Source organism: Dendrobates tinctorius, unplaced genomic scaffold (genome assembly GCF_039654945.1).
Source record: "Dendrobates tinctorius isolate UK_male_01 unplaced genomic scaffold, ASM3965494v1 ptg000117l, whole genome shotgun sequence".
NCBI lineage: Eukaryota > Metazoa > Chordata > Amphibia > Anura > Dendrobatidae > Dendrobates > Dendrobates tinctorius.
This window is the reverse complement of record NW_027361785.1, coordinates 14,539,007-14,565,276: the sequence shown is the minus strand read 5'-3', so window position 1 is coordinate 14,565,276 and position 26,270 is coordinate 14,539,007. Positions and strand designations below refer to the sequence as shown.

General features: G+C 45.1%; 1 protein-coding gene across 5 annotated transcripts in view; it reads left to right on the top strand.

The window, feature by feature from the left end:
- Positions 1-4,459: 4,459 nt before the first annotated feature.
- The window catches only part of P2RX1 (purinergic receptor P2X 1), a 245,346-nt gene continuing 223,535 nt past the window's right edge, over positions 4,460-26,270 (top strand). For all 5 annotated transcript variants that reach the window (XM_073590587.1, XM_073590586.1, XM_073590588.1 and 2 more), the window contains exon 1: positions 4,460-4,758. In XM_073590587.1, the coding sequence (XP_073446688.1) occupies positions 4,622-4,758 (137 nt within the window). In that variant the 5' untranslated portion in view covers positions 4,460-4,621. The remainder of the gene's footprint in view (positions 4,759-26,270) is intronic.

The following is a 26,270-nucleotide window of genomic DNA, read 5'->3' as shown; positions in this document are numbered from 1 at the left end:
AGAAAAACACTAGCTCCTGTGTTAGTGGGGTTCAGTAACGTCAGCTGCTCCCCTGCTGTGTGTCCGGCAATATCTCCTGCTCCCTCCACATTCACACTACAACTGATTCTAAACTTGCTCCAATTAGGCCTCTGGCTCCACTCTGTCTCTATTATTTACCCTGAGCTCCAACACCGCCATTTGCTGCTCAGAAGTGCCGTCTGCACAGTCAACATTTGCTCCTGTGTTACTGGGGTTCGGTAACGTCAACTGATCTCCGGCTGTGTGTCCGGCAATTTCTCCTGCTCTGTCCACATTCCCACTAGTAGTGGGAATGTGGACAGAGCAGGAAAAATTGCCTGACAAACAGCAGGGGATCAGCTGACGTTACTGAACCCCAATAACACAGGAGCAAGTGTTGACTGTGCAGACGACACTTCTGAGCAGCAACTGGCGGTGTTGGAGCCCTGGGTAAATACTAGAAACAGAGTGGAGCCAGAGGCATAATTGGAGCAAGTTTAAAATCAGTAGTAGTCTACAACAGATATTAATCTTGATCCAATTAGGCCTCTGGCTCCACTGTGTTTGTAGTATTAACCCTGGGCTCCAACACCGCCAGTTGCTGCTCAGAAGTGCTGTCTGCACAGTCAACATATGCTCCAGTGCTATTGGGGTTCAGTAATGTCAGCTGATCCCCAGCTGTGTGTCAGGCAATTTCTCCTGCTCTGTCCACACTCACACAACTACAGATTTTAAACTTGCTCCAATTAGGCCTCTGTCTCCACTCTGTTTGTAGTATTTACCCTGGGTTCCAGCACCGCCAGCTGGTTCCCAGCAGTGTCTTTGTCACGGGTACTCCCCTCCTGCCCAGCCTGGTTTCAGCACGCTGGCTGTTTCCGGGTAGTGTCAACGTCACTTTGCCACTGATACGCTGTCCTGTCGTGTTGCGGTCGGGTTAGCCGACTCTATGGTGCCTGCAGTTTAGGTGCTTCCTATGTAGGCTGCGGGATCTGGCAATAAAGGCTTGTTCCGTAGTGCCAATAGGACAAGCACCCCCTGTAGGACTGTGGGTTTCGGTAACTGCGGCCGGCTCGTGGCCTTGCAACTTTGTTTTTCATGGGTACCTTGTGCTACCCATCCAGGTTCCTGTACCGTCAGCTGGTTCTCGTCAGTGCCTTTGGCTTAGGTGCCTCCTTCTCGGTATCTGAGTTCCAGCAACGTCTGCTGGTCCTTGGTAGTGCTTTCTAGCACAGGTACCTCCTGCTTAGTCACCGGGTTCCAGCACCGTCAGCTGGTCCTCGGTAGTGCCATTGGCTCTTGTAGCTTCTGCTATCCCTCCGGTTTCCAGCACCGTCAGCTGGTTCTCGGCAGTTTCTTTGGCATGGATACTCCCTCCTGCCCAGCCTGGTTCCAGCACGCCAGCTGTTTCCGGGAAGTGTCAACGTCACTTTGGCACCAATACGTTGTCCTGTCGTGTTGCGGTCGGGTTAGCCGACTCTATGGTGCCTGCAGTTTAGGTGCTTCTTATGTGGGCTGTGGGATCTGGCAATAAAGGCTGGTTCTGTAGTGCCAATAGGACAAGAACCCCCTGTTGGACTGTGGGTTTCGGTAACTGTGGCCGGCTCGCGGCCTTGCAACTTTGTTTTTCATGGGTACCTTCTGCTACCCATCCGGGTTCCAGTACCGTCAGCTGGTTCTCGGCAGTGCCTTTGGCTTAGGTGCCTCCTTCTCAGTATCCGAGTTCCAGCAATGTCTGCTGGTCCTTGGTAGTGCTTTCTAGCACAGGTACCTCCTGCTTAGTCACCGGGTTCCAGCACCGTCAGCTGGTCCTCGGTAGTGCCATTGGCTCTTGTAGCTTCTGCTACCCCTCCGGTTTCCAGCACCGTCAGCTGGTTCTTGGCAGTGTCTTTGGCACGGATACTCCCTCCTGCCCAGCCTGGTTCCAGCACGCCAGCTGTTTCCGGGAAGTGTCAACATCACTTTGGCACCAATACGTTGTCCTATCGTGTTGCGGTCGGGTTAGCCGACTCTATGGTGCCTGCAGTTTAGGTGCTTCCTATGTGGGCTGCGGGGATCTGGCAATAAAGGCTGGTTCCGTAGTGCCAATAGGACAACACCCCCTGTAGGACTGTGGGTTTCGGTAACTGCGGCCGGCTCGCGGCCTTGCAACTTTGTTTTTCATGGGTACCTTCTGCTACCCATCCGGGTTCCAGTACCGTCAGCTGGTTCTCGGCAGTGCCTTTGGCTTAGGGGCCTCCTTCTCGGTATCCGAGTTCCAGCAACGTCTGCTGGACCTTGATAGTGCTTTCTAGCACAGGTACCTCCTGCTTAGTAACCGGGTTCCAGTACCGTCAGCTGGTCCTTGGTAGTGCCATTGGCTCTTGTTCTTTCTGCTGCCCCTCCGGGTTCAAGCACCATCAGCTGGTCCTTGGTAGTTCCATTGGCTCTTGTTCCTTCTGCTGCCCCTCCAGGTTCCAGCACCGTCAGCTGGTTCTCGGCAGTGCCTTTGGCTTAGGTGCCTCCATCTCAGTATCCTAGTTCCAGCAACATCTGCTGGTCCTTGGTAGTGCTTTCTAGCACAGGTACCTCCTGCTTAGTAACTGGGTTCCAGTACTGTCAGCTGGTCCTCGGTAGTGCCATTGGCTCTTGTTCCTTCTGCAGCCCACCGGGTTCCAGCACCATCAGCTGGTTCTCGGCAGTGCCTTTGGCTTAGGTGCCTCCATCTCGGTATCTGAGTCCCAGCAACGTCTGCTGGTCCTTGGTAGTGCTTTCTAGCACAGGTACCTCCTGCTTAGTAACCGGGTTCCAGTACCGTCAGCTGGTCCTCGGTAGTGCCATTGGCTCTTGTTCCTTCTGCTGCCCTTCTGGGTTCCAGCACTATCAGCTGGTTCTCGGCAGTGCCTTTGGCTTAGGTGTTTCTATCTCGGAATCCGAGTTCCAGCAACGTCTGCTGGTCCTTGGTAGTGCTTTCTGGCACAGGTACCTCCTACTTAGTAACCGGGTTCCAGTACCATCAGCTGGTCCTCGGTAGTTCCATTGGCTCTTGTTCCTTCTGCTACCCATCCGAGTTCCAGTTCCTCAGCCTTCTTGTACCTTCTGCTACATTTCCAAGTTCAAGCTTTTTGAAATGGTTTTTGGTAATCACTCTGGATCTCCCTGACGACGACCCTGAAGACCACCCCAAAGGAGACCAAAAAGATGACCCTGAAGAAGATGACCAAGAGGACAAAGAACATGAAGACAACCACCAAGATACAGAACAACAAGAGACAGAAGACCAAGAAGCAGAAGAACAAAAAGCAGAAGAACATTAAGCATAAGACTAAAAATCAGAGCAAAAGATATTATCTAAATTATAAGCAGAAGAAGACTAAGCAGTGTATGGGGGTGAGTCCATTCATCCTTGTGGTGCCTCTGGAAAATGCCTGCTGCTGCAGGCCAAACTGAACGTGGACAAATCCTGTTGTAAATCTTTTGTGACAGGCAGAACGGAAGGTGTAATCTTCAAACTTTTATAGATAACAACTACAGGAATGCCTGTCACAAATAAGAATATGATGAAGAAGAAGAATAGGAAGAAGATGAAGAAGTAGAATATGAAGAAGAATAATAGTTGAATAAGAAGAATATGAAGAATGTAAAAAAAAAGAATAATAGGAAGAAGGTGAAGAAGAAGATGAATAAGGTGAAGAAGAAGTTGATGAAAAAGATGCTGCTGCTGCTGAGGATCATGAAGGAGAAAGTGTGGGAGAGATAAAAAGAAGGTGAAGAGCATGGAAGTAGTGAAACATACATATCTGACAAAATATAACAAAGGTTAACATAGTCAATATCTTTGTAACTCCGACTTGTGGACTTTTTTTATTCCTGCTATTCCATTTGATTGGGCTAAACCTCTATGCCTTTAATGTCTCCTCCACCTCCCCCAATACATTCTACATTATTCTTAGTTGTTTTTCTTCATGTAGAATTAACCTACAAGGAAAGAAAGGGTTTATTTTAATTCCGATATTTCTGTCCCATTGACTTGCATTGGTTTCCTGTATCGGAATCGGCGATATCCGATACTTTTTGGGTATCGGTCCGATCCGATCCGATATTTCACGATATCGGAAGGTATCGCTCAACTCTACTGATCAGTTATAGGAAAAAGTGCATAACAGTTTTTTAGTAGTTATCGACTTCACATGCCTTCTAATGAAGCCAGAACATTTTTATGATAAAAATCTAATCAGTCTTCCTACATACTTATCTCAGTCTTAGAAATAAGTCAGTAACTGGGGCTTTATCATACAGATGCATGCTTCTAGCACTGAAGTCTATGTTTAGATATAACTTGTGACTGCGCTGTTAGTAATTTCTTCTACACAAACAAGGTCTATTGAGTTGCATCTGTGAAGTTTAGTGATAATGACATCCCTCCCACATCCATCCTCAGTCCAGAACCCACAGCATGCACTCATATAGGTCTTCTTCACTATCCAGGAATCCCAGAACATCCAGACTTCTTTCAGAAGTTCACAGGATACTCACACACACTGTGCCTCTTGAGCAAACAAGGATTTAGCAAGATACTAGAACTCCACCCTTTGCCTGTAAGGAGCAGCTTCAAGGCTTCTGTTCCCAGAGCACAGAGCTCAGGATGGGGCACAAGTTAAAGAAAGAGCTTGGTAACTTCTTCTTTGAATATGACACCCCAAGGATGGTCCTGGTTAGGGACAAGAAAGTTGGATTGACATTTAGACTCATTCAGTTTGGGGTCCTATGCTACATTGTGGGGTAAGTTATTGACGAGATGGCAAGTATAGATATGAAAGAACATGCATTTTATACTGCATGAGCTCATGTACTATGTATTATAATACTATAAGTCATTCCCTAGTTGTCATTATGTTTATTGTCAATGCTGCATGGGGGTTTATGTGCTGCTCTTTGGGTATATGGTACATTTCACATAATACATACAATTTATATTTGCCTGCAAGAACTAACATTTGCATAATTTTCAGTGTGCTACATATTCACTACAGATCCATCTTCATGAACTTTCCTTAGCCATATCAGTATGTACTTAACCCTAAAGTAAACCAAATCATTGTTCTGTGAATTATAATCTCTTATTACATGTTATCACCAGTGGATGAAACGTTTTTATCTTTCATTCTCTGAAGTCAGATCTAGTAAATACTTCTTTTCTCCCTTATACTGCTGCATATGCAATAATGCATTATTATTATTAATAGTAGATGGAAAAAGTTCACGTGCTTTGTCATCTATTTTCTATTACAATGACCATATAATAAAGTGAGGTGACTGTACACATAGTATAAGAAAGACATTGAATAAGTCTTTTAACATTTACTTGAACATTATCTAATGTGATTTTATTACAAGATATATTAAAGAAGCGATGATCTATAAGGAATACTGTAGTTACTTCTATAACCAATAACATTGCTGTTTATATATATATATATATATATATATATATATATATAATCTTTTGGGGAGTACTCAAGGACAAAGTTTACAGTTGAAAACCAAAAAGTGTCGATGTTTTGAAAAATTACATAAGAGATGCATTTCAAGAAATTAATACCCAAAGAGACTTGTGCACATATATGAATATATATAAGAATCTACATATAAATATACTGTACATATAAGAATGCAGATATATATATATATATACGGTATATATATATATATATATATTGCATTTACTGTTAGGGAAATTACTTCTCAGTAAAAGAGGAAGGCGTTGTGTACTGTTAAGTGAATGCAGGAAGCTGTCAGCCATCTGCTTTCTGATTGGAAATGTATGTTTCCTTGCTAGAAATATATCTTTTTCAACCCTTGTGACTCAGCTTAATGATGAAAGTTGATTAGAAGAACTAGTCATCTTGTATATAACAAATACAAATTATAAATCCATCATATATTACCAGTCACATTTTAAGTAAGTATTTAGAAAATATCCATCTTGAGGTATATACACTCACTGGCCACTTTATTAGGTACACCATGCTAGTAAGGGGTTGGACCCCCTTTTGCCTTCAGAACTGCCTCAATTCTTCGTGGCAGAGATTCAACAAGGTGCTGGAAGCATTCCTCAGAGATTTTGGACCATATTGACATGATGGCATCACACAGTTGGCGCAGATTTGTAGGCTGCACATCCCTGATGCGAATCTCCCGTTCCACCACATCCCAAAGATGCTCTATTGGATTGAGATCTGGTGACTGAGGAGGCCATTTGAGTACAGTAAACTCATTGTCATGTTCAAGAAACCAATCTGAGATGATTCGAGCTTTATGACATGGCGCATTATCCTGCTGAAAGTAGCCATCAGATGTTGGGTACATTGTGGTCATAAAGGGATGGACATGGTCAGCAACAATACTCAGGTAGGCTGTGGCGTTGCAACGATGCTCAATTGGTACCAAGGGGCCCAAAGAGTGCCCAGAAAAAATTCCCCACACCATGACACCACCACCACCAGCCTGAACCGTTGATACAAGGCAGGATGGATCCATGCTTTCATGTTGTTTACGCCAAATTCTGACCCTACCATCCGAATGTCGCAGCAGAAATCGAGACTCATCAGACCAGGCAACGTTTTTCCAATCTTCTACTGTTCAATTTCGATGAGCTTGTGCAAATTGTAGCCTCAGTTTCCTGTTCTTAGCTGAGAGGAGTGGTACCCAGTGTGGTCTTCTGCTGCTGTAGCCCATCTGCCTCAAAGTTCGACGCACTGTGCGTTCAGAGATGCTCTTCTGCCTACCTTGGTTGTAACGGGTGGCAATTTGAGTCACTGTTGCCTTTCTATCAGCTCGAACCAGTCTGCCCATTCTCCTCTGACCTCTGGCATCAACATGGCATTTCCGGCCACAGAACTGCCGCTCACTGGATTTTTTTTCTTTTTCGGACCATTCTCTGTAAACCCTAGAGATGGTTGTGCGTGAAAATCCCAGTAGATCAGCAGTTTCTGAAATTCTCAGACCAGCCCTTCTGGCACCAACAATCATGCCACGTTCAAAGGCACTCAAATCACCTTTCTTCCCCATACTGATGCTCGGTTTGAACTGCAGGAGATTGTCTTGACCATGTCTACATGCCTAAATGCACTGAGTTGCCGCCATGTGATTGGCTGATTAGAAATTAAGTCTTAACACACAGTTGGACAGGTGTACCTAATAAAGTGGCCAGTGAGTGTATATCTAAATACACTGCTCAAAAAAATAAAGGGAACACTTAAACAACAGAATATAACTCCAAGTAAATCAAACTACTGTGAAATCAAACTGTCCACTTAGGAAGCTTCACTGTTTGACAATCAATTTCACATGCTGTTGTGAAAATGGAATAGACAACAGATGGAAACCATTGGCAATTATCAAGACACCCTCAATAAAGGAGTGGGTCTGCAGGTGGGGACCACAGACCACATCTCAGTACCAATGCTTTCTGGCTGATGTTTTTGGTCACTTTTGAATGTTGGTTGTGCTTTCACACTTGTGGTAGTATGAGACGGACTCTACAACCCACACAAGTGGCTCAGGTAGTGCAGCTCATCCAGGATGGCACATCAATGCGAGCTGTGGCAAGTCAGCATAGTGTCTAGAGGCTGGAGGCGCTACCAGGAGACAGGCCAGTACACCAGGAGATGTGGAAGGGGCCGTAGGAGGGCAACAACCTAGCAGCAGGACCGCTACCTCCTCCTTTGTGCATGGAGGAACAGGAGGAGCACTGCCAGAGCCCTGCAAAATGACCTCCAGCAGGCCACAAATGTGGATGTGTCTGCACAAATGGTTAGAAACTGACTCCATGAGAATTATCTGAGTGCCTAACATCCAGAGATGGGGGTTGTGCTCACAGCCCAACAACGTGTGGCCCTCCAAAGAAATGCCACCCCACACCATTACTGACCTACTGTAAAACCAGTCATGCTGAAGGATGTTGCAGGCAGCAGATCACTTTCCACAGTGTCTCCAGACTCTGTCACGTCTGTCACATGTGCTCAGTGTGAACCTGCTTTTATCTGTGAAGAGCACAGGGCACCAGTGGCAAATTTACCAATCTTGGTGTTCTGTGGCAAACACCAAGCGTCCTGCAAGGTGTTGGGCTGTAAGCACAACCCCCATCTGTGGACATCGGGCCCTCAGACCATCCTCATGGAGTCAGTTTCTAACCATTTGTGCAGACACATGCACATTTGTGACCTGCTGGAGGTAATTTTGCAGGGCTCTGGCAGTGCTCCTCCTGTTCTTCCTTGCACAAAGGCAGAGGTAGCGGTCCTACATAGTTTCCATATGTTCCCTATTCCATTTGCACAACAGCATGTGAAACTGATTGTCAAGCAGTGTTGCTTCCTAAGGCTACTTTCACACATCCGTTTTTTTAAATCCGGCACGATGCGGCGAAAACTGTGAAAACCGGATCCGGAATTGGATCCGATTTTTTCACATAGAATGTAATGATCGCCGCATCGTGCCGGATGGACATGCGGCGCCTCCGGGTTTTGCCGGATACGGCAAACATGCGCCGTCCGGCGTCTGCAAAAAACGTTGGCTGCAATGTTTTTTTGCAGCGCCAGACCGGCTTTTTCAACAGCGCATGCCCGGACACTGTGAGTTTTAACCCCACAAGTGCCCGGCGCACATCTCTCTCTCTCTCCCCCTCCCCTTCTCTCTCTCCCTCTCCATACCTTTCTTTGGCTGGCTCTCTCGTCCCCCTCTGTCTCTCTGGCTGCTCTCTCGTCTCCCGATCTCTCTCCGGCTGGCTCTCTCGTCCCCCGGTGCTGCGGCTCCTTTAAATGTCCTCCAAGCCGCATCAGGCGCCGCATGTACACCCGGTGTCACCGCTGCAGGCCGGATCCGGCGGCCCGGCTTCTCGCCGCATGCCGCCGGACCCCTGACACCGGATGTGTGAAAGAGGCCTAAGTGGACAGTTTGATTTCACAGAAGTTTGATTTACTTGGAGTTATATTCTGTTGTTTAAGTGTTCCCTTTATTTTTTTGAGCAGTGTATATATATATATATACACACACTGTATATATATATATATATATATATATATATATATATATATATATATATATATGTATATATATCTGTATCTGTATAGCATTTGTATACTTTAGGTATGTGTGCTGGTGGGAGTTGAGGTTGCATACCACAGACTTCCTGTAATCAACCTCCATCAGGATAACTGATAACAACTAGCTTTCATTGAATTCTGAAGACATACAGTATATTGTCAAACTCCTTCAAGGAGCACCTTCGCTATGCACTACTGTCCTAGGCTGCATTTAATGACTGTATCATATACTATCAAAACTAAAAACTACTTTAAATACTACAAAGTGAGGCTATGCTTACACTCTGGGCCATATTTGGCATTCATGCTGCCCTAGGCACTTTAAGTGTTGCGCCCCCTACTGATCAGTCAAACTATTTGTAGGTACACACAGCTTCTTTTTCAGGCAGATCCGCTCTGTAACCCATCAGAAAAAGTGCTAAATATATGCTAAAAACAATGAACTCATACACTGCAAAATGATCTGCTGTTCATGTATTCAGTCAGTTTTTTAACCATTTCAGGTTTCCTAAGACATGAAGTGGCTAAAAGAAGTTACTGGTCCATTTTATGGCCAGTTCTGTTTGGAAGCTGCTTACTAGTTTATTTAAAACTAAAATTTAAACAAAAACTGTGGACTAAAATACAACAAAAAAGACAACAAAAAAATTGCAAAAAAAAAGTTAGTTCAGAACAAAATGGCATCTCAGGGTCCATATCCTGAAGTGTCTTCTGTCCGAAAAACTCTAGACATTCGCAAATGTCTAAAAGAAAGTTGTTTTCCCATATCCTATCACCAAAATGTACCTTTCAGGTTATCCCTCAAGTACCCTCACTTGTCTTCCCTTCTTTTGAGGTCCATGCCGTCAGACTCTACACCCCCTTCTCCATGCGAGTGGCGGTGGTGTATCGTCCTCCCGGCCCCTCCCATCAGTTCCTGGATCATTTTGCCACTTGGCTTCCACATTTTCTCTCCTGTGACATCCCTACCCTCATCATGGGTGATTTCAACATCCCCATTGCTCTTCCCCTCTCACCATCTGCTACTCACCTTTTATCTCTAACCTCCTCATTTGGCCTTTCGCAGCTTACTAATTCTCCAACGCATGAAGACGGAAACTCCCTCGACTTGGTCTTCTCTCGGCTTTGTGCAGTGGATGATTTTGCAAACTCCCCTCTCCCGCTCTCTGACCACAATCTTCTTTCATTCTCTATCAAGAACTGCCAGGCCGCTCAGGTCACCCCCACTGTCCATACTTATAGAAACATACAGGCCATTAACACCCAGAAACTTATGAAGAACTTGCAGTCTTCATTGGCCCCTATCTCCTCCCTCTCCTGTCCTGATTCTGCATTGAAGCATTACAATGAAACACTTCAAAGTGCCCTGGATGAATTTGCACCCCCTATAAATAGAACACCACAACGCAGACGGCGACAACCCTGGCACACGGTGCAAACACGTTTCCTGCAGCGGTGCTCCAGGTGCGCCGAACGTCTGTGGAGAAAATCCAATCTACCCGAAGATTTCATCCATTTTAAGTTTATGCTTAGAACATACAACACTGGCCTTCACCTCTCCAAACAAACCTATTTCAACACCCTCATCACCTCACTGTCCAATAACCCGAAACGTCTCTTTGACACTTTTCATTCTCTACTCAATCCAAGAGTACAGGCCCCAACCACGGAGCTCCGAGCTGACGATCTGGCCAATTACTTCAAAGAAAAAATTGACCAGATCCGACAGGAAATTATCTCCCAATCACCTCATACCATGCACTGTCCTCCCTCCCCCACTGCATCGAACTCACTCTCTGATTTTGAACCAGTCACAGAAGAAGTAAGCAGGCTGCTTGCATCTTCTCGCCCAACTACTTGCACCAGTGACCCATTTCCGTCACAGCTCCTTCAGTCCCTTTCCCCTGCTGTCACCCCTCACCTAACTAAAATATTTAACCTCTCTCTCTCTTCTGGTATTTTTCCCTTCTCATTTAAGCATGCCATCATACATCCACTACTTAAAAAACCATCCCTCGACCAAAACTGTGCCGCTAACTATAGACCTGTCTCTAATCTGCCCTTCATCTCTAAACTCCTGGAACGCCTGGTCCACTCCCGTCTTATCCGCTATCTCTCAGAAAACTCTCTTCTCGACCCTCTCCAATCCGGTTTCCGCTCTTTACACTCCACTGAAACTGCCCTCACTAAAGTCTCAAATGATCTGCTAACAGCTAAATCAAATGGTCACTACTCCATGCTAATTCTCTTGGATCTCTCTGCAGCATTCGACACTGTGGATCATCAGCTCCTCCTCACTATGCTCCATTCCATTGGCCTCAAGGATACCGTTCTCTCCTGGTTCTCCTCCTATCTCTCCGACCGCTCCTTTACTGTATCTTTTGCCAGTTCTTCCTCCTCTCATCTTCCCCTTACTGTTGGGGTCCCCCAAGGATCGGTTCTAGGTCCCCTCCTCTTCTCCTTGTACACTGCCCCTATTGGTCAAACAATCAGTAGATTTGATTTCCAGTACCATCTCTATGCTGATGACACCCAATTATACGCTTCTTCTCCTGACATCACGCCAGCCTTTCTAGAAAACACCGGCGATTGTCTAAACGCTGTGTCTAATATCATGTCCTCACTATATCTGAAACTGAACCTGTCAAAGACTGAACTCCTGGTGTTTCCTCCCTCTACTAATGTACCTATACCCGACATTGCCATTTCTGTGTGTGGTTCCACTATTACTCCCCAGCAACAGGCCCGCTGTCTTGGGGTCATACTTGATTCCGAGCTTTCCTTTGCCCCCCACATTCGATCACTGGCTCGCTCTTGTCATCTGCACCTCAAAAACATTTCTAGAATTCGACCTTTTCTTACCTTTGACTCTGCAAAAACTCTTACTGTTTCTCTTATTCATTCTCGTCTCGACTATTGTAACTCTCTTCTAATCGGTCTCCCTCTTACCAAACTCTCCCCCCTCCAATCTGTCTTGAATGCTGCAGCCAGGATCATATTCCTCACCAATCGTTACACCGATGCCTCTACCTTGTGCCAGTCATTACACTGGCTACCCATCCACTCCAGAATTCAGTATAAACTTATTACCCTCACTCACAAAGCCCTCCATGGCTCAGCACCACCCTACATCTCCTCCCTTGTTTCAGTATACCACCCTACCCGCGCCCTCCGTTCTGCTGATGACCTGAGATTAGCATCCTCAATAGTCAGAACCTCCCACTCCCGTCTCCAAGACTTTACACGTGCCGTGCCAATTCTTTGGAATGCACTTCCCAGGTCAATACGATTAGTCCCCAATCCCCACAATTTTAAGCGTGTCCTGAAAACGCATTTATTCAGACTGGCCTACCACCCCAACACATTAACCTAATCTATCCCTGTGTGGCAGAGCCAAAAGTTTTACCATAACCAGGTTCCCCGCATCATGTTCCCACATGCTTTATGCCTCCATTAGCCCTCTGTGTCTGTACTGTTACACACTTAACATTATGACTGGTCCATACAATCAGGGTAACTGTTACCACCCACCTTTCGTGTCTCCCTCTTTCCTCATAGACTGTAAGCTTGCGAGCAGGGCCCTCTTTCCTCTTGGTATTTGTTATAATCTACTGTATGTGATTATTGTTATGCTGTAATGTCTATTGTCTGTACAAATCCCCTCTGAAATGTAAAGTGCTGCGGAATATGTCGGCGCTTTAAAAATAAAATTTATTATTATATTATTATATCCTAGCAGTTCCCATACCCTTCAGATACTAGCTAAGACCCCCATACACATTAAACTACATTTAATCAAACCCGCCGATATAAACAGGTTCTGCTGACAGTCCAATGTGTATGGGTGGCTCTGACTGATTATTGTCAGGGGAGATAAGAATCCAGCATGTCCAATTTCAGACTGTAGATCCTTTTGTTCTCTAAGTGATAAGCTACTGCCAGAGATGTCCAATAGCGGCTCTCACAGAGAACACAGGAACGCTCGGCAGAATGACTGCAGACTTGTGAATCCTCACATCACGCACTGCTTGGTGTGAGGATTTTCTGGTGTCAGCGTCGGGAACTGTGGTCACGTGACAGCAGTAATGCTATATGAATACTCAAAGCCACAATCTGACTAGATGGACGTGGCTTCGCTCAATTTACTGGCATAATTGGATTGTAGCCACAAGTATGCAAATCACATACTTGCAGTCACATGATCACTGCTCCCGACGCTGACACCAGAGAATCTTCAGAGCAAGCAGTGCGTGATGTGAGGATTCACAAGTCTGCAATGACATAGAATGACTGCAGATTTGTAGTTTTAGGCTATGTGCACACGTTGCGGATTTTGTTGCGAATGCGCAGCATTTTTGGACGCGCAGAATTGCAGCAAATCCGCAATGTAGTGCACAACCAATGTTAATCAATGGAATTTACAAAATTGTTGTGCACATTATTTTCCGCAGCAAGTCAATTCTTTTTGTGGATCTGCAGCGTTTCTGCACCCACTAACTACCATTGAGTCAGTCAAATCTGCAGCAAAACAGCAGGTGTAAAAAGGTTTGCGGTTTTGCTGCAGAGTTGTCTGCCAAAAACGCTGCAGAAAGGCAGGAGGAAGAGTGTATGGGCGGAGAATGTGTTTGTGTGGGCGGAGATTATGTGTGAGCGAAGAAGATGTGCATCTCTGTCTGCGGGTGTCAGTGTGTATCTGTGTGTGTGCGGGTCTCTGTGTGTCTGTGTGTGTCTATGTGTGGGTGTGGGTCTATGCAGCCAAGCATTGTCTGATGGGACTACTTCTTCCATCCGGCTATCACATATAACAGAGACAGCATTAGCTGATGAAGAGGCAGTGGTCCCATCAGATGATGACTGTGTTCAATTGTAAAACAAACAAAAAAAACTTGCAACATACAGTACATACTCACCAAACACCTAGTCCCTGTCACCCTCCTTCCCCTGTAACAAAAATAAAATAATAAACCAACCTATACTTACCTTTCCACCGTAGTCCTTTTAATAATGAGTGTCCCACGACGATCTCCCGTGTAGAACAGTGACATTGGGAGATGTCACTTTTCTACAGGGCCTCTGGCGATGCACTGACCGGAGGTAATCCTCCGCAGTGTACAACTCCGCCTCTGGAAGAGAGGTCACCTGAGATCATGCTGTCACTGGCAACGCTGTGTGAAAAAATTCTCACATAGCGGTGCCGTAAAGTGAGAGCACGAACTCCGGTGACCTCTTCAGTGATGCACTGCAGGAGTCATTACCTCCTGTTAGTGTATCACCGGAGGCCCTGTAGAACAGTGACATCTCCCGATGTCACTGTTCTACATGGGAGAGCGTCATGGATACACTCGTTATTAAATGGATTACATTGGAGCAGGGAGTATTTATTATTTTATTGTTTTGTTGGAGATCGAGGGCGTCGCATGGTTTAGGTGTATAATAAATATGGGAAACTGTGTTGTGATTTTTTTAATAAAAATAGTTTATTCTGGCTGTGTCTTTATTTAACATGTAACAACTATAGGATTAGTAGTGGATAGTAGTGATAGGTGTCTTATTGAGAAAGGCTCAGTATTAGCCGAAACGTCGTCCAGACATGTGGGTCTGAATAAATCTTTCCACATTGAGGAACACAGAGTGCTGACTTGATTTTTTATTTTTTGTCTACATCTTTTGCAAGTATTGGATTTTTTTTGCCTGGGAGGCCTGGCACCCACCAGTAAATTCTGTACTGTTCCATTTTTTCTTATACATATATCTATCTATAGATATATCTATCTATATACAGTGTGTCCGTAAAGTCATGGTGCACTTTTGACCAGTCACAGGAAAGTATACAAGTATTCCACGATCCCCGGATCTGACGCCCTTAGACTTTCATCTTTTGGGGTTATGTGAAGCAACATGTGTACATTGAACAAATCAACGACATTAATCACCTAAAACAGAAAATAACAGACGTTATTCACTCTATTACACCAGACGTCCTTACCTGTGTGTGGCAAGAACTTCACTATTGTTTGGATGTGTGCAGGGGGCAACAAATGGAGCCCACATCGAACTGCACTGAATATGTATGAAACTGTAAGAATTTTTCTTTTATTTGGAGCAGATTTCACATTTCTATCATTTTTTGTTGGTTTTCAGTGACTGGTCAAAGGGCACCATGACTTTATGGACACACTGTATATTCACTTATATTTCTTTTTTCTTTTGTGTGTGTAAACATTATATGTGAGCATGGTATGTAATGATATTATGGTATTTAATGGAGTATGTAAACGAAGAGGTTGGACAAGGAAATTACATCACAATTCTTTTTTTTTGTTAAATAATATATCATTATTTAGCTTACAAAAACGCATATAAATCCAGATAAAAATTTGCATCAAATCCGCATAAAAAACGCATCAAATCCGCAACGTGTGCACATAACCTTAGACCAGACAACCCCTTTAACACTGCAGCTGATAATGGGAAACTGATTATCAGTCTATCTAAACAGGCTGTCAATCACCCGATGCACCAGCAAAATATTAATTTGTTAGGTGAAATTAATTTTAAGCTTAATGAAAGGGAGTCAGTCACCTCAAAACGAATATTAAACTGCATAAAGTTTTACATAGGGACGTAGCCTCTACTAAAATAATACCAAACATATACAGTTTAATGTAATATTTGCTGAAAAAGCGCCATTTATTTAATATGCACATGAAGACACTTCTGTGCACCCTTGGTGTGGCCTAAACCTTGGTGCACTATCATGACCTAGCATTTGAAAATTAAAGGACACCTGTCACCCGGTTTTCCCCATATAAATTATGGCCATCACCTATACGCCCTCTGTTACACATTCTGAAGGCTGCATATAGGTCCCAATCCCCTATGCAAGGCACAGACAGCGTGGTACGGTCCAATGAGCGTCTCTGGTCTTGATCCGGCGTCTCCTCTCTGCTTACATTCGTCGTCATACTTCTTTGCTTCATGTGAATGACGCATCCAATGTCATCATCATCGTGGTGTCCCACAATTTCGCTCCTGAGCAGGTGCACTTCTCTTTGCAAGGCCAAGGGCACTGCAGTGTGCATGAGCCGTGAAAGACAAAAAAGCACTGATCACATGTAGCAGCCAAAAGCAGGCAGCAACCAGGCATCAGAACATGCCTGCAGTCACATTGTGTGCACGTTCACACTGACATTTTGAGCAGTACTGTGTGTCTCCAGTGTCAGAGCACAAGCTCAAAAATGAAAAGTTATTTTAGACAGCACTTACTCTTATCAAAGGACTTCTGTCAATTATAACAAGGGAATGACTTTGATATGCAAATAGGATGGTGTAACGGTGCACCAAAGCATAGGCCGCGCCAAGGGTGGACAGGGGTGTCCTCATTTGCATATAAAAAATAAAATATTAAACTAAGTTAAAACTCTATATGCCTGTGCTATGTTCCAAACATATGTGTATGCAGAATAATTGGCATTTTCAGGGAGAAAGACTCCTTTTATATATCATCATTCTCAGCAACACATTTTCCTGTGTACGCTGTGCTGCTGGGAATAATCCATTATTATGTTCACAGGGCGATCATGTTAATGATCGTTCTGTGTACATGAAAGTGAGACCACATCCTTTCTAAATAGGCTATTAAGCGACTAATGATCAACTTCATTAGCAGGTCAGTGGTCATTTAAAGGCTGCAACTGACCAATGTAATGTACCTTAGATATAAGTACATGAGGAAGAATCCACGTATCCGGGGAATGATGCAGATGCATACCATGACACCAGCCCTGGAAGCAGAAATTGCATTGATGGCCCTGGAGGGGGAGGCTCGGGATTCTGTCATGCATAGGTCCCCCTGGGAGAGACATATCCTGGACAAAGTATTACGGATACTTGAAGAGACGCATGGGGACCCCACTGACGTAGGGGAACTGCGCATGCGACTGTTTCGCTGGGTACAAAGAGAGGGGGAGACCATGGCGCAGTTTATGAATGCCCTGCAGGAACTCCATACTGCCATCGTGTGGAAGGACTGCATAGGTGTAGGGCCAATTGACGTTGTGCTACGAGATCAATTGGTGATGGGCTTGGGAGACGTGTTGATGAAGCAGGTCCTGCGAGAGCGCATGCGGAAAAAAAGCCAGACATGACTTTCTCTCAGGTTGGAGTGTGGAGCGCATGCGCGAGCAGGAACAGGGAGTGATAGCATCGGTGGGGAAGGTATAGAGCGAGGAGGTAGCTGCCCCTCAATGGGTAGAAGACTTGGAAGAAGAGATTAAGCGGGTCCGTGAAGAAATGGTTGAATATAAGAGGGCCCCTGCTGTAGAGGCTTCTCCCCAACATGAGACTAGTGCCGCTCAGTGAAAGAGACCGACTACATGCTACAACTGCGGAGTACTCAGCCTGAATGAAGAAGAGATGGATGGGACCCAGGATTCCCGGCTGAAGATAAGAAGAATCTGGGAGAAGTTTGAGAGCCTGGGGGAAGCCCTTACTGCTGTCTTGGGGACCAGCGGCATGCCCCGAGGTAATGTGTGGAAGCAGAAAGAGGAAGACAGAGGAGAGGTGCGGAGCATGAGGAAGACTTCAGTGGTGGTTCCAGAGCGTAACCACATATCCCTGAGTGAAGAGTAACCAATGATGAGAGATGCTTCCCACCGAGGTCAACGATCCAGACCAAAGCTCCTGCCAGACAGACACAGACGTGAGTCCTGGGCATGCAGAAGAGTGGGACACCTGTCCAGAAATTGCCCTACCCGAGAAAGGTGGTGGCAGAGATCTGCTCACCCCTCTGAGGGTCCTGCTAATTGGAGAGCGTCGCCCCTGGAGAGAATGCTATGGTGGGAGGAGAGCTCCACTCAGAGCAAGACAGTGTTACGGTGTCAGACACCGAGAAGAAGTAGAGAGGATGTCGACTGTCCACGAACAAATGACTATGCTGTCCCGACACATGGAGACCGGATTAGTAGAACCCCAGCCTGGGTCTAGAGGTCGCAACGGTGAGGTTCGACCCGAAGAGGAGGAGGACACGATTGCCCAAATAGCCCATCGAAGTGTATTACTAATAGGCCCGCCACAAGCTACTGACAAAGGAGAAGAGGTGAAAAGAGCTTCTGAGACACACACTCCTACAGTTCTGGCCAATTAGAAGAAGGAGCCGCTAGTATCGTCCTCTTAGGTGAAGACTGTGTCGGCTGACAGCTCACAAGATCCTGGCTGGACAGAGGAGATGGAACAGCTGAGTGAGACAGGGAGTGTAGCTGAGAAGCCCTGGGTAGTGATGCCCACGGAGCCCGGCGCGGATGGTGAAGGTTCCCCGTTGCATGGTCTAAATCCATCCGGTCCTAGTTTGGACGAGAGTGCCCCTGTCAAAGAGGGGGGGGAGCTGTGTAGAAGAGTCACTCGTACTAAGCTTCCAGATTGAGAGACCCGAGCCAGGAACCCCTGAGGTTGTTAATAACGACAGAGAAAGGGATGAATCGTCTACTCAAGTGGCTGCCAGCAGCAAGGCAAAAAGGAAGAGGAAAAAGAAGACTAAGCCGGGTTCTTCCAAAGTATTTTCCTCTGTGGCTGATGAAGATGAGGCTGAAGATGGGGATATCTTCGACCTGCCTCACTTGAAGAATTTAGACCCAGAAGAAAAAGAGGAGTTGTGAAGGATGTGGGCAGTTGTCCGTTCTCAGCAGAACATAGTGGAGTACAACGACCCCTCGTCCGTGGATTGGCGACATTTAAGAGAGGGGGAATGTAAGGGAGTGAAGCACAAGAAGGACAAGAAAGGGTTTACCTCCTCTGCTCCATGCCTGGAACCATTTAGCTGTGCAGTAGGGTTGCCAGGGGGAGGACTTGGACCTGGACCGACTGCATCATGGGCCTGTCAGTAGCAGTGGGGAGGAGGAAGTGGTGCTGCACAGGAATGAAGCAGAGCAGAGAGTGGGAAAAGTGGGCGCGCAGACCTCAGAGCAGCTTGGGAAGCAGTTAGGGCAGGACGCAGCTGCGCTCGGGAGAGTAAAGAGAACTCCCGTTCAGAGGACCGACACGGGTGGACTGCACTGGGAGACGGCATCGTGTGAGCACGTGGACCCGGAGTCTGCAGTGACAGGAGAGGTGCGCCCTGACCCCCGTGCAAAGAGTGTGGCCCGTGCAGGGACCATGACCTCCGCGTGTAGCCCCAGTGCCCGCTGTGCTAGTGCAGAGCCCCTGATTCCTGCTGAGAGACCTAGCAAGGGACGGAGTTTTGTTTCCCCTGGGAGAAGCTGTTGTGCTTAAACAAAAGACTCAGAGCAGAGGGGACCCCGTTTGCCCAGTACCCCCTCTGCCTCTTGCAGTAACCCTTGAGACCCCGGCGGAAGATTGTTAAGACCAGAGTTCACAGGGACTATAGACAACAAGTGCCGCTATTGTTCGGCGCCTACATTGGAGAAGACGACCCTGCAAGCAAGTCCCCTTCAGACTGATAAGTTCTTTTCAGGAGATACCGTTTATGACTGTTCATACCGTTTGCCTATCTGATAACCTGTTTCCCTTTTCCAGTACTCACACTGTTATATTACCAGTTTAACTGCACGTTATTACAGTGACACCCCCTTTCACCCCATTCAAAATAAAACAAGAAAAAATCAAACATACACATGTTTGGTATCGCCGCATTCATAATCACCCGATCTATCAATATAAAAATATAATTAACCTGATCGCTAAATGGAGAAAAAAAGTCAAAATGCCAGAACTACATTTTTTTGGTTGCCGCAACATTGCATTAAAATGCAATAACGGGCGATAAAAGATCGCATCTGCACCAAAATGGTATCATTAAAAATGTCAGCTTGGCATGCAAAAAATGAGCCCTTACCCAACTCGAGATCACGAAAAATGGAGACATTACGGTTAGCGGAAAATGGCACAATTTTTTTTTTTAACAAACTTTGGAATTTTTTTTCACCATTTAAATAATCTATGCATGTTTGGTTTCTATGAACGCTTAATGACCTGGACATTTTTAATGGCAGGTCAGTTTTAGCATTTAGTGAACATGGTAAAAAATAAAACCAAAAAACAACTGTAGGATTGCATTTTTTTTACAATTTCACAGCACTTGGAATTTTTTTCCCGTTTTCGAGTAATGGCAGAGCCAATGATGTCATTCAAAAGTACAACTTGTTTTCCAAAAAACAAGCCCTCACATGGCCACTTTGACTAAAGCATAAAAAAGTTATGGCTCTAAGAAGAAGGCGAGCAGAAAATGAAAATGCAAAACCAAAAATACCTCTGGTCATTTAGGGGTTAAACGGTAAAGCTAATGTTGTACTGTATATCAAAACTATAACTCATCCCGCAACAGCCAAGGCCTCATAAGGCTGTTTCCACAGAAATATAGGCTCTTGGAAAAAGAGAAAGATAAACTAAGGCTCAAAAAAAGAATATCGCCCTGGCGAGAAGGGGTTAAGATGCTGTTAAATGCCCTTGGGCATGTTTACACCTAACTGAGAAGCTTTTATTTATGTATCAAACAATTTTCATTGACATTCCAATGACATATTATTTTATTACGTTTTTATTACAAACATTTTTTTTAATTGCCGTAATTTGTGATTTCTCACATAAAAAAATGTTACATATTTCAGCTTTTACATCGGCAGCCAGATCAATAACAATTGTCTGTCATCTTCTCCAGCCTCCTTACTTTGCTGTATAGATTGGACAGATGAGCAGAGTTTTTATTTTTTCATGTCTTTTCTTAAGGCTGAATAGAGGAATACTATTATTCTGATGGAGACATGCTGCATCTAATTTTTACTACACACTTATGTGTGGTCTCTGGTTTATCTTTCAGCATTAGTGATGTTAAGATGTGGTAATTGTTTGCACTTTAAATATTTATGTACAATGTATGTTGCCAGCTGTATTTTTCACAATTACTTTAATTTAAGTAGTAAAATAAAATGTTAAAACCATTATCTAGTTTATCTGCAAAAAAGTACAAATAATGACGTTATGTTGCAACATGTTGTTACCATCTGGGTACTATTAGGGTATGTGCCCATGCTGCAGAAATGTCCGCAGCATTTCCGCAACTCCCTGCCGCGGGTAAAACGCATGCGGAATTCGCAGGCAGTTTCCCACAAAACACAAGCGTTTTGCAAGCGTATTCAGCTTGCGGAATGCTAGCGCTTTTCCAAGCGATTTGTAGCATCGCTTGGTAAGGTGATTGACAGGTTGGTCACACTCGTCAAGCATAATACTGTGCCTATGCAGCATCAGTAGTAAAAGATAGAATGTAAAAATGATAAAAAAAATAAAAAATAGGAATATACAGTACTTACCCTCTGACGGCCCCCGGAGTCCTCCCGCCTCTCAGCGATGCTGCCGGCAAGCTCTGTTCCCAGGGATGCGTTGCGAGAATCACCTCAGATGATGTAGCGGTCACACAACTGTGACGTCATCTCAGGTGATTTGCGCAATGCATCCCTGGGAGCGGAAGATGCTGGCAGCGTGGCCGAGAGGCGGGAGGACTCCGGGGGCCGTCAGAGGGTAAGTATATCCTTATTTTTTAGTTTAATTCTATTTTTTACAGGGATATGGTACCCAGGGCCTGGAGGAGAGTCTCCTCTCCTCCAGACCCTGGGTACCATCCGCACATGAAGCGCTCACTTTATGCATGGTGGGCATAGCCACATGAGTAAATTGAGTGTTTCCATGCAGAAATAATGGACATGCTGCGGATTTTACCGCTATGCGATTCCACAGTGGTAAAATCCGCAGCATGGGCACAGCAACTGCGGAATCCCATAATATTGCATGGGGGTGCGTTTTATTAGCGTTTTTTCAGCGTTTCCGCTGTGGCAAAAATGCGGCAGAGACGCATAAAAAACGCAACATGGGCACACAGCCTTATGGTATGTGCACACATTGCAGATTTGTCTGCAGAATTTTCTGCACAGAATCTGCACCTCTTGGCAGAAAACGCAGGTAAAAAATCCACGCGTTTTTGATGCCTTTTTCATGCGTTTTTTGTAATGCGGATTGTATGAGTTTTTGTAAGCTAATTAAAGATATGTTAATTAACAAAAAAAAAGATTTGTGATGTCATTTCTGTCCAACCTCCTCTTTTACATTTGTCCAACCCACACTCCATTACACACAGATAGTTAGACAGATAGATAGATAGATATGGGATAGATAGATCTATAGATAGCTATATCTATCTATAGATATATCTATAGATATATCCATATCTATCCAAAGATATATCTATAGATATATCCATATCTATCTATAGATACAGTGCCTTGCGAAAGTATTCGGCCCCCTGGAACTTTTCAACCTTTTCCCACATATCATGCTTCAAACATAAAGATACCAAATGTAAATTTTTGGTGAAGAATCAATAACAAGTGGAACAATTATGAAGTTGAACGAAATTTATTGGTTATTTTAAATCTATGCGGAAAGTCAAAAACTGAAAAGTGGGGAGTGCAATATTATTCGGCCCGTTTAACTTAATACTTTGTTGCGCCACCTTTTGCTGTGAGTACAGCTGCAAATCACTTGGGGTATGTCTCTATCAGTTTTGTACGAGAGACTGGAATTCTTGCCCATTCTTCCTTGGCAAACAGCTTGAGCTCAGTGAGGTTTGATGGAGATCTTTTGTGAACAGCAGTTTTCAGCTCTTTCCACAGATTCTCGATTGGATTCAGGTCTGGACTTTGACTTGACCATTCTAACACCTGGATACATTTATTTGTGAACCATTCCATTGTAGATTTTGCTTTATGTTTGGGATCATTGTCTTGTTGGAAGACAAATCTCTGTCCCAGTCTCAGGTCTTTTGCAGACTTCAACAGGTTTTCTTCAAGAATGGTCCTGTATTTGGCTCCATCTATCTTCCCATCCATTTTAACCATCTTCCCTGTCCCTGCTGAAGAAAAGAAGGCCCAAACCATGATGCTGCCACCACCATGATTGACAGTGGGGATGGTGTGTTCAGGGTGATGAGCTGTGGTGCCTTTACTCCAAACATATCATTTGGCATTGTTGCCAAAAGTCCGATTTTGATTTAATCTGACCAGAGCACCTTCTTCCCCATGTTTGATGTGTCTCCCAGGTGGCTTGTTGCAAACTTTAAATGACACTTTTTATGGATATCTTTGCGAAATGGCTTTTTCTTGCCACTCTTCCATAAAGGCAAGATTTGTGCAGTGTATGACTGATTGTTGTCCTATGGACAGACTGTCCCACTCCCACCTCAGCTGTAGATCTCTGTGGTTCATCCAGAGTGATCATGGACCTCTTTGTTGCATCTCTGATCAGTCTTCTCCTTGTTTGAGATGAAAGTTTAGAGGGATGGCCGGGTCTTGGTAGATTTGCAGTGGTATGATACTCCTTCCATTTCAATATGATCGCTTGCACAGTGCTCCTTGGGATGTTTAAAGTTTTGAAAATCATTTTGTATACAAATCCGGCTTTAAACTTCTCCACAACAGTATCTCAGACCTGCCTGTTGTGTTCCTTGGTCTTCATGATGCTCTCTGTGCTTTAAACAGAACCCTGAGACTATCACAGAGCAGGTGCTGTTATGAATGGGTCACCGAGGAGGATAGCAGGCCCAGGCTAAGCCACAGAAAACCAGAGAGGTTGGTAACTAAGCGGATTGCAGACCCCTGATCCTATCCACACAACTAGCAGTAGCCGTGGACCGTACCTACGATGATCCCAGACGCCTCGGCACAGCCGGAGAGCTAACTAAGCCAAAACCAAGAAAGGGGAAATCTAAACTGCCCCGGAGCAGACCCCAAAGGAATAGATAGCCCCCAAACATATATTGTCGGTGAGACAACATGAAAACACAAACGCAGGCAGGAAAATAGACTGAGCAAATGATGGGGCCCACACTGACTAGACAGGACAGGAAAGGAAAGACACTGTCTGCAATCACGCAAAAAACCCTGCAAAAAGTCCAACACATCTGATGCACAAAAAACACTGAAGTCGCACGACTTTGCCCCCACTATATCAGCACTCTGGTATATTCTGAAAGCAAAGCAAAAAGAGACCAAAACAACAGGGGACAACACAAACTGGCACAAGCAGTAACATATGGGCGGTGATTCAGCACAGCCCCAGCCGGAGCTGGCTGACCCGCACAAAGCAGACATAGACAAAACCAGATCAAATGCAAACAGAGTAGCAAATGAACCACTTAGCTGAACCATGCAGGGACAGAGCAGGAGACATCAGACCTCAGACCTCAGAAGGCACGGGAAGAAAATCACCAGCAGGGATATAGGGAGTCAGCTGTCTTAAATCCGAATCTGAAACCCCAGATCTCCAATCGTCATCCTCATTATCAGGTGGCCAGCCTCTGTCAATCCGATCAGCTCCACTACCTCCAGTAACCACCAGAGGGAGCCCAGAAAGAGAACTTACAACCCCTCTGTCAATCTGACCAGCTCCACTACCTTCAGTAATAACCAGAGGGAGACCAGAAAGAGAATTCACAACAGTATCCCCCCTTGAGGAGGAGTCTCCGAACCCTCATCCACGCCAGCAGGCCGGTCAGGATGGGCCCGGTGAAAGGCACGAACCAATCTTTCGGCATGAATGTCAGAAGCAGAGACCCAAGAATTTTCCTCCTGGCCATAACCCTTCCATTTGACCAAGTACTGGAGTCTCCGTCTAATCAAACGAGAATCCAATATTTTCTCTACATCATACTCCAAATTACCTTTAAACAATACAGGGTTAGGAGGCGCCGCCATGGGAACTACTGGCTCCACAAACCTCTTCAACAAAGATTTATGAAACACGTTATGAATCTTAAACGTAACTGGAAGAGACAAATGGAAAGAAACGGGATTAAGGATTTCCAAAATCTTATAAGGTCCAATGAATCTTGGCTCGAATTTTCGAGACGCAACCTTCATAGGAATATTCTTTGAAGACAACCAAACCATATCACCCACTTTAAACCAGGGACCAATGGTCCTATGCCGGTTGGAAAACCGTTGGGCTTTTTCCTGAGATTGGGACAACTCATCCACTACTTGGTCCCAAATCTGCTGCATTCTCTCTACCGCAGAATCCACACTTGGGCAGGCCCTGAAGAAAATCGAGGATAAAACCCAAAGTCACAGAAAAAGGGTGACATCAAAGTGGCAGAACTAGCCCTATTGTTTAGCGCGAATTCGTCCAAGGGCAAAAATGAGACCCAGTCATCCTGATCAGCAGATATGAAACATCTTAAATAGGACTCCAAAGTCTGGTTTGTTCTCTTAGTCTGCCCATTGGTCTGAGGATGAAATGCAGAGGAGAAAGATAACTGAATTCCCAGTTTGGAACAAAAAGCACTCCAAAATCAGGAAACAAACTGGACTCCTCTGTCCGACACAATGTTCTCAGGAATCCCGTGCAACCGAACCACCTGTTGTAAAAACAAGGGCACCAACTAAGAAGAAGATGGCAACTTTGGGAGTGGTACAAGATGGACCATCTTAGAAAATCTAGCACAGATCACCAAGATAACAGTCATTCTCTGAGAGACAGGAAGATCAGAAATAAAATCCATTGAAATATGGGTCCATGGCCTCCTGGGCCCCGGCAGGGGCATCAACAACCCACTAGAACGAGAACAGGGTTTAGACCGAGAACAAGTCCCACAGGACTGCACAAAATTCCTGACATCACGAGATAAGGCAGGCCACCAAAAAGACTGACTCACCAAATCTCTGGTACCAAAAATACCTGGATGACCAGCCAACGCGGAGCAATGAATTTCAGACATTACTCTTTTCCTCCACTGGTCAGGGACATACAATTTTACCATAGGGCAACGTTCAGGTTTGTCCTCCTGAAATTCCTCCCAGGGCACGTCTCAAATCGGGTGAGATGGCGGAAAGAACTACACCCTCATTTAGAATGGTAGTAGGCTCGGTCACATGAAGAGAATCCGCAAAGAAACTCCTAGAAAGGGCGTCCGCCTTAACATTCTTAGTGCCCGGAAGAAAAGAGACCACAAAATTAAAATGCGTGAAAAACAAGGCCCATCTAGCCTGTCTAGGATTCAAGCGTTAGTCTGATTCAAGATAAATCAAATTCTTGTGGTCGGTGAGGAGGACCACAACTTGATGTCTAGCTCCCTCCAACCAAAGTCTCCACTCTTCAAATGCCCATTTAATGGCCAACAATTCCCGATTC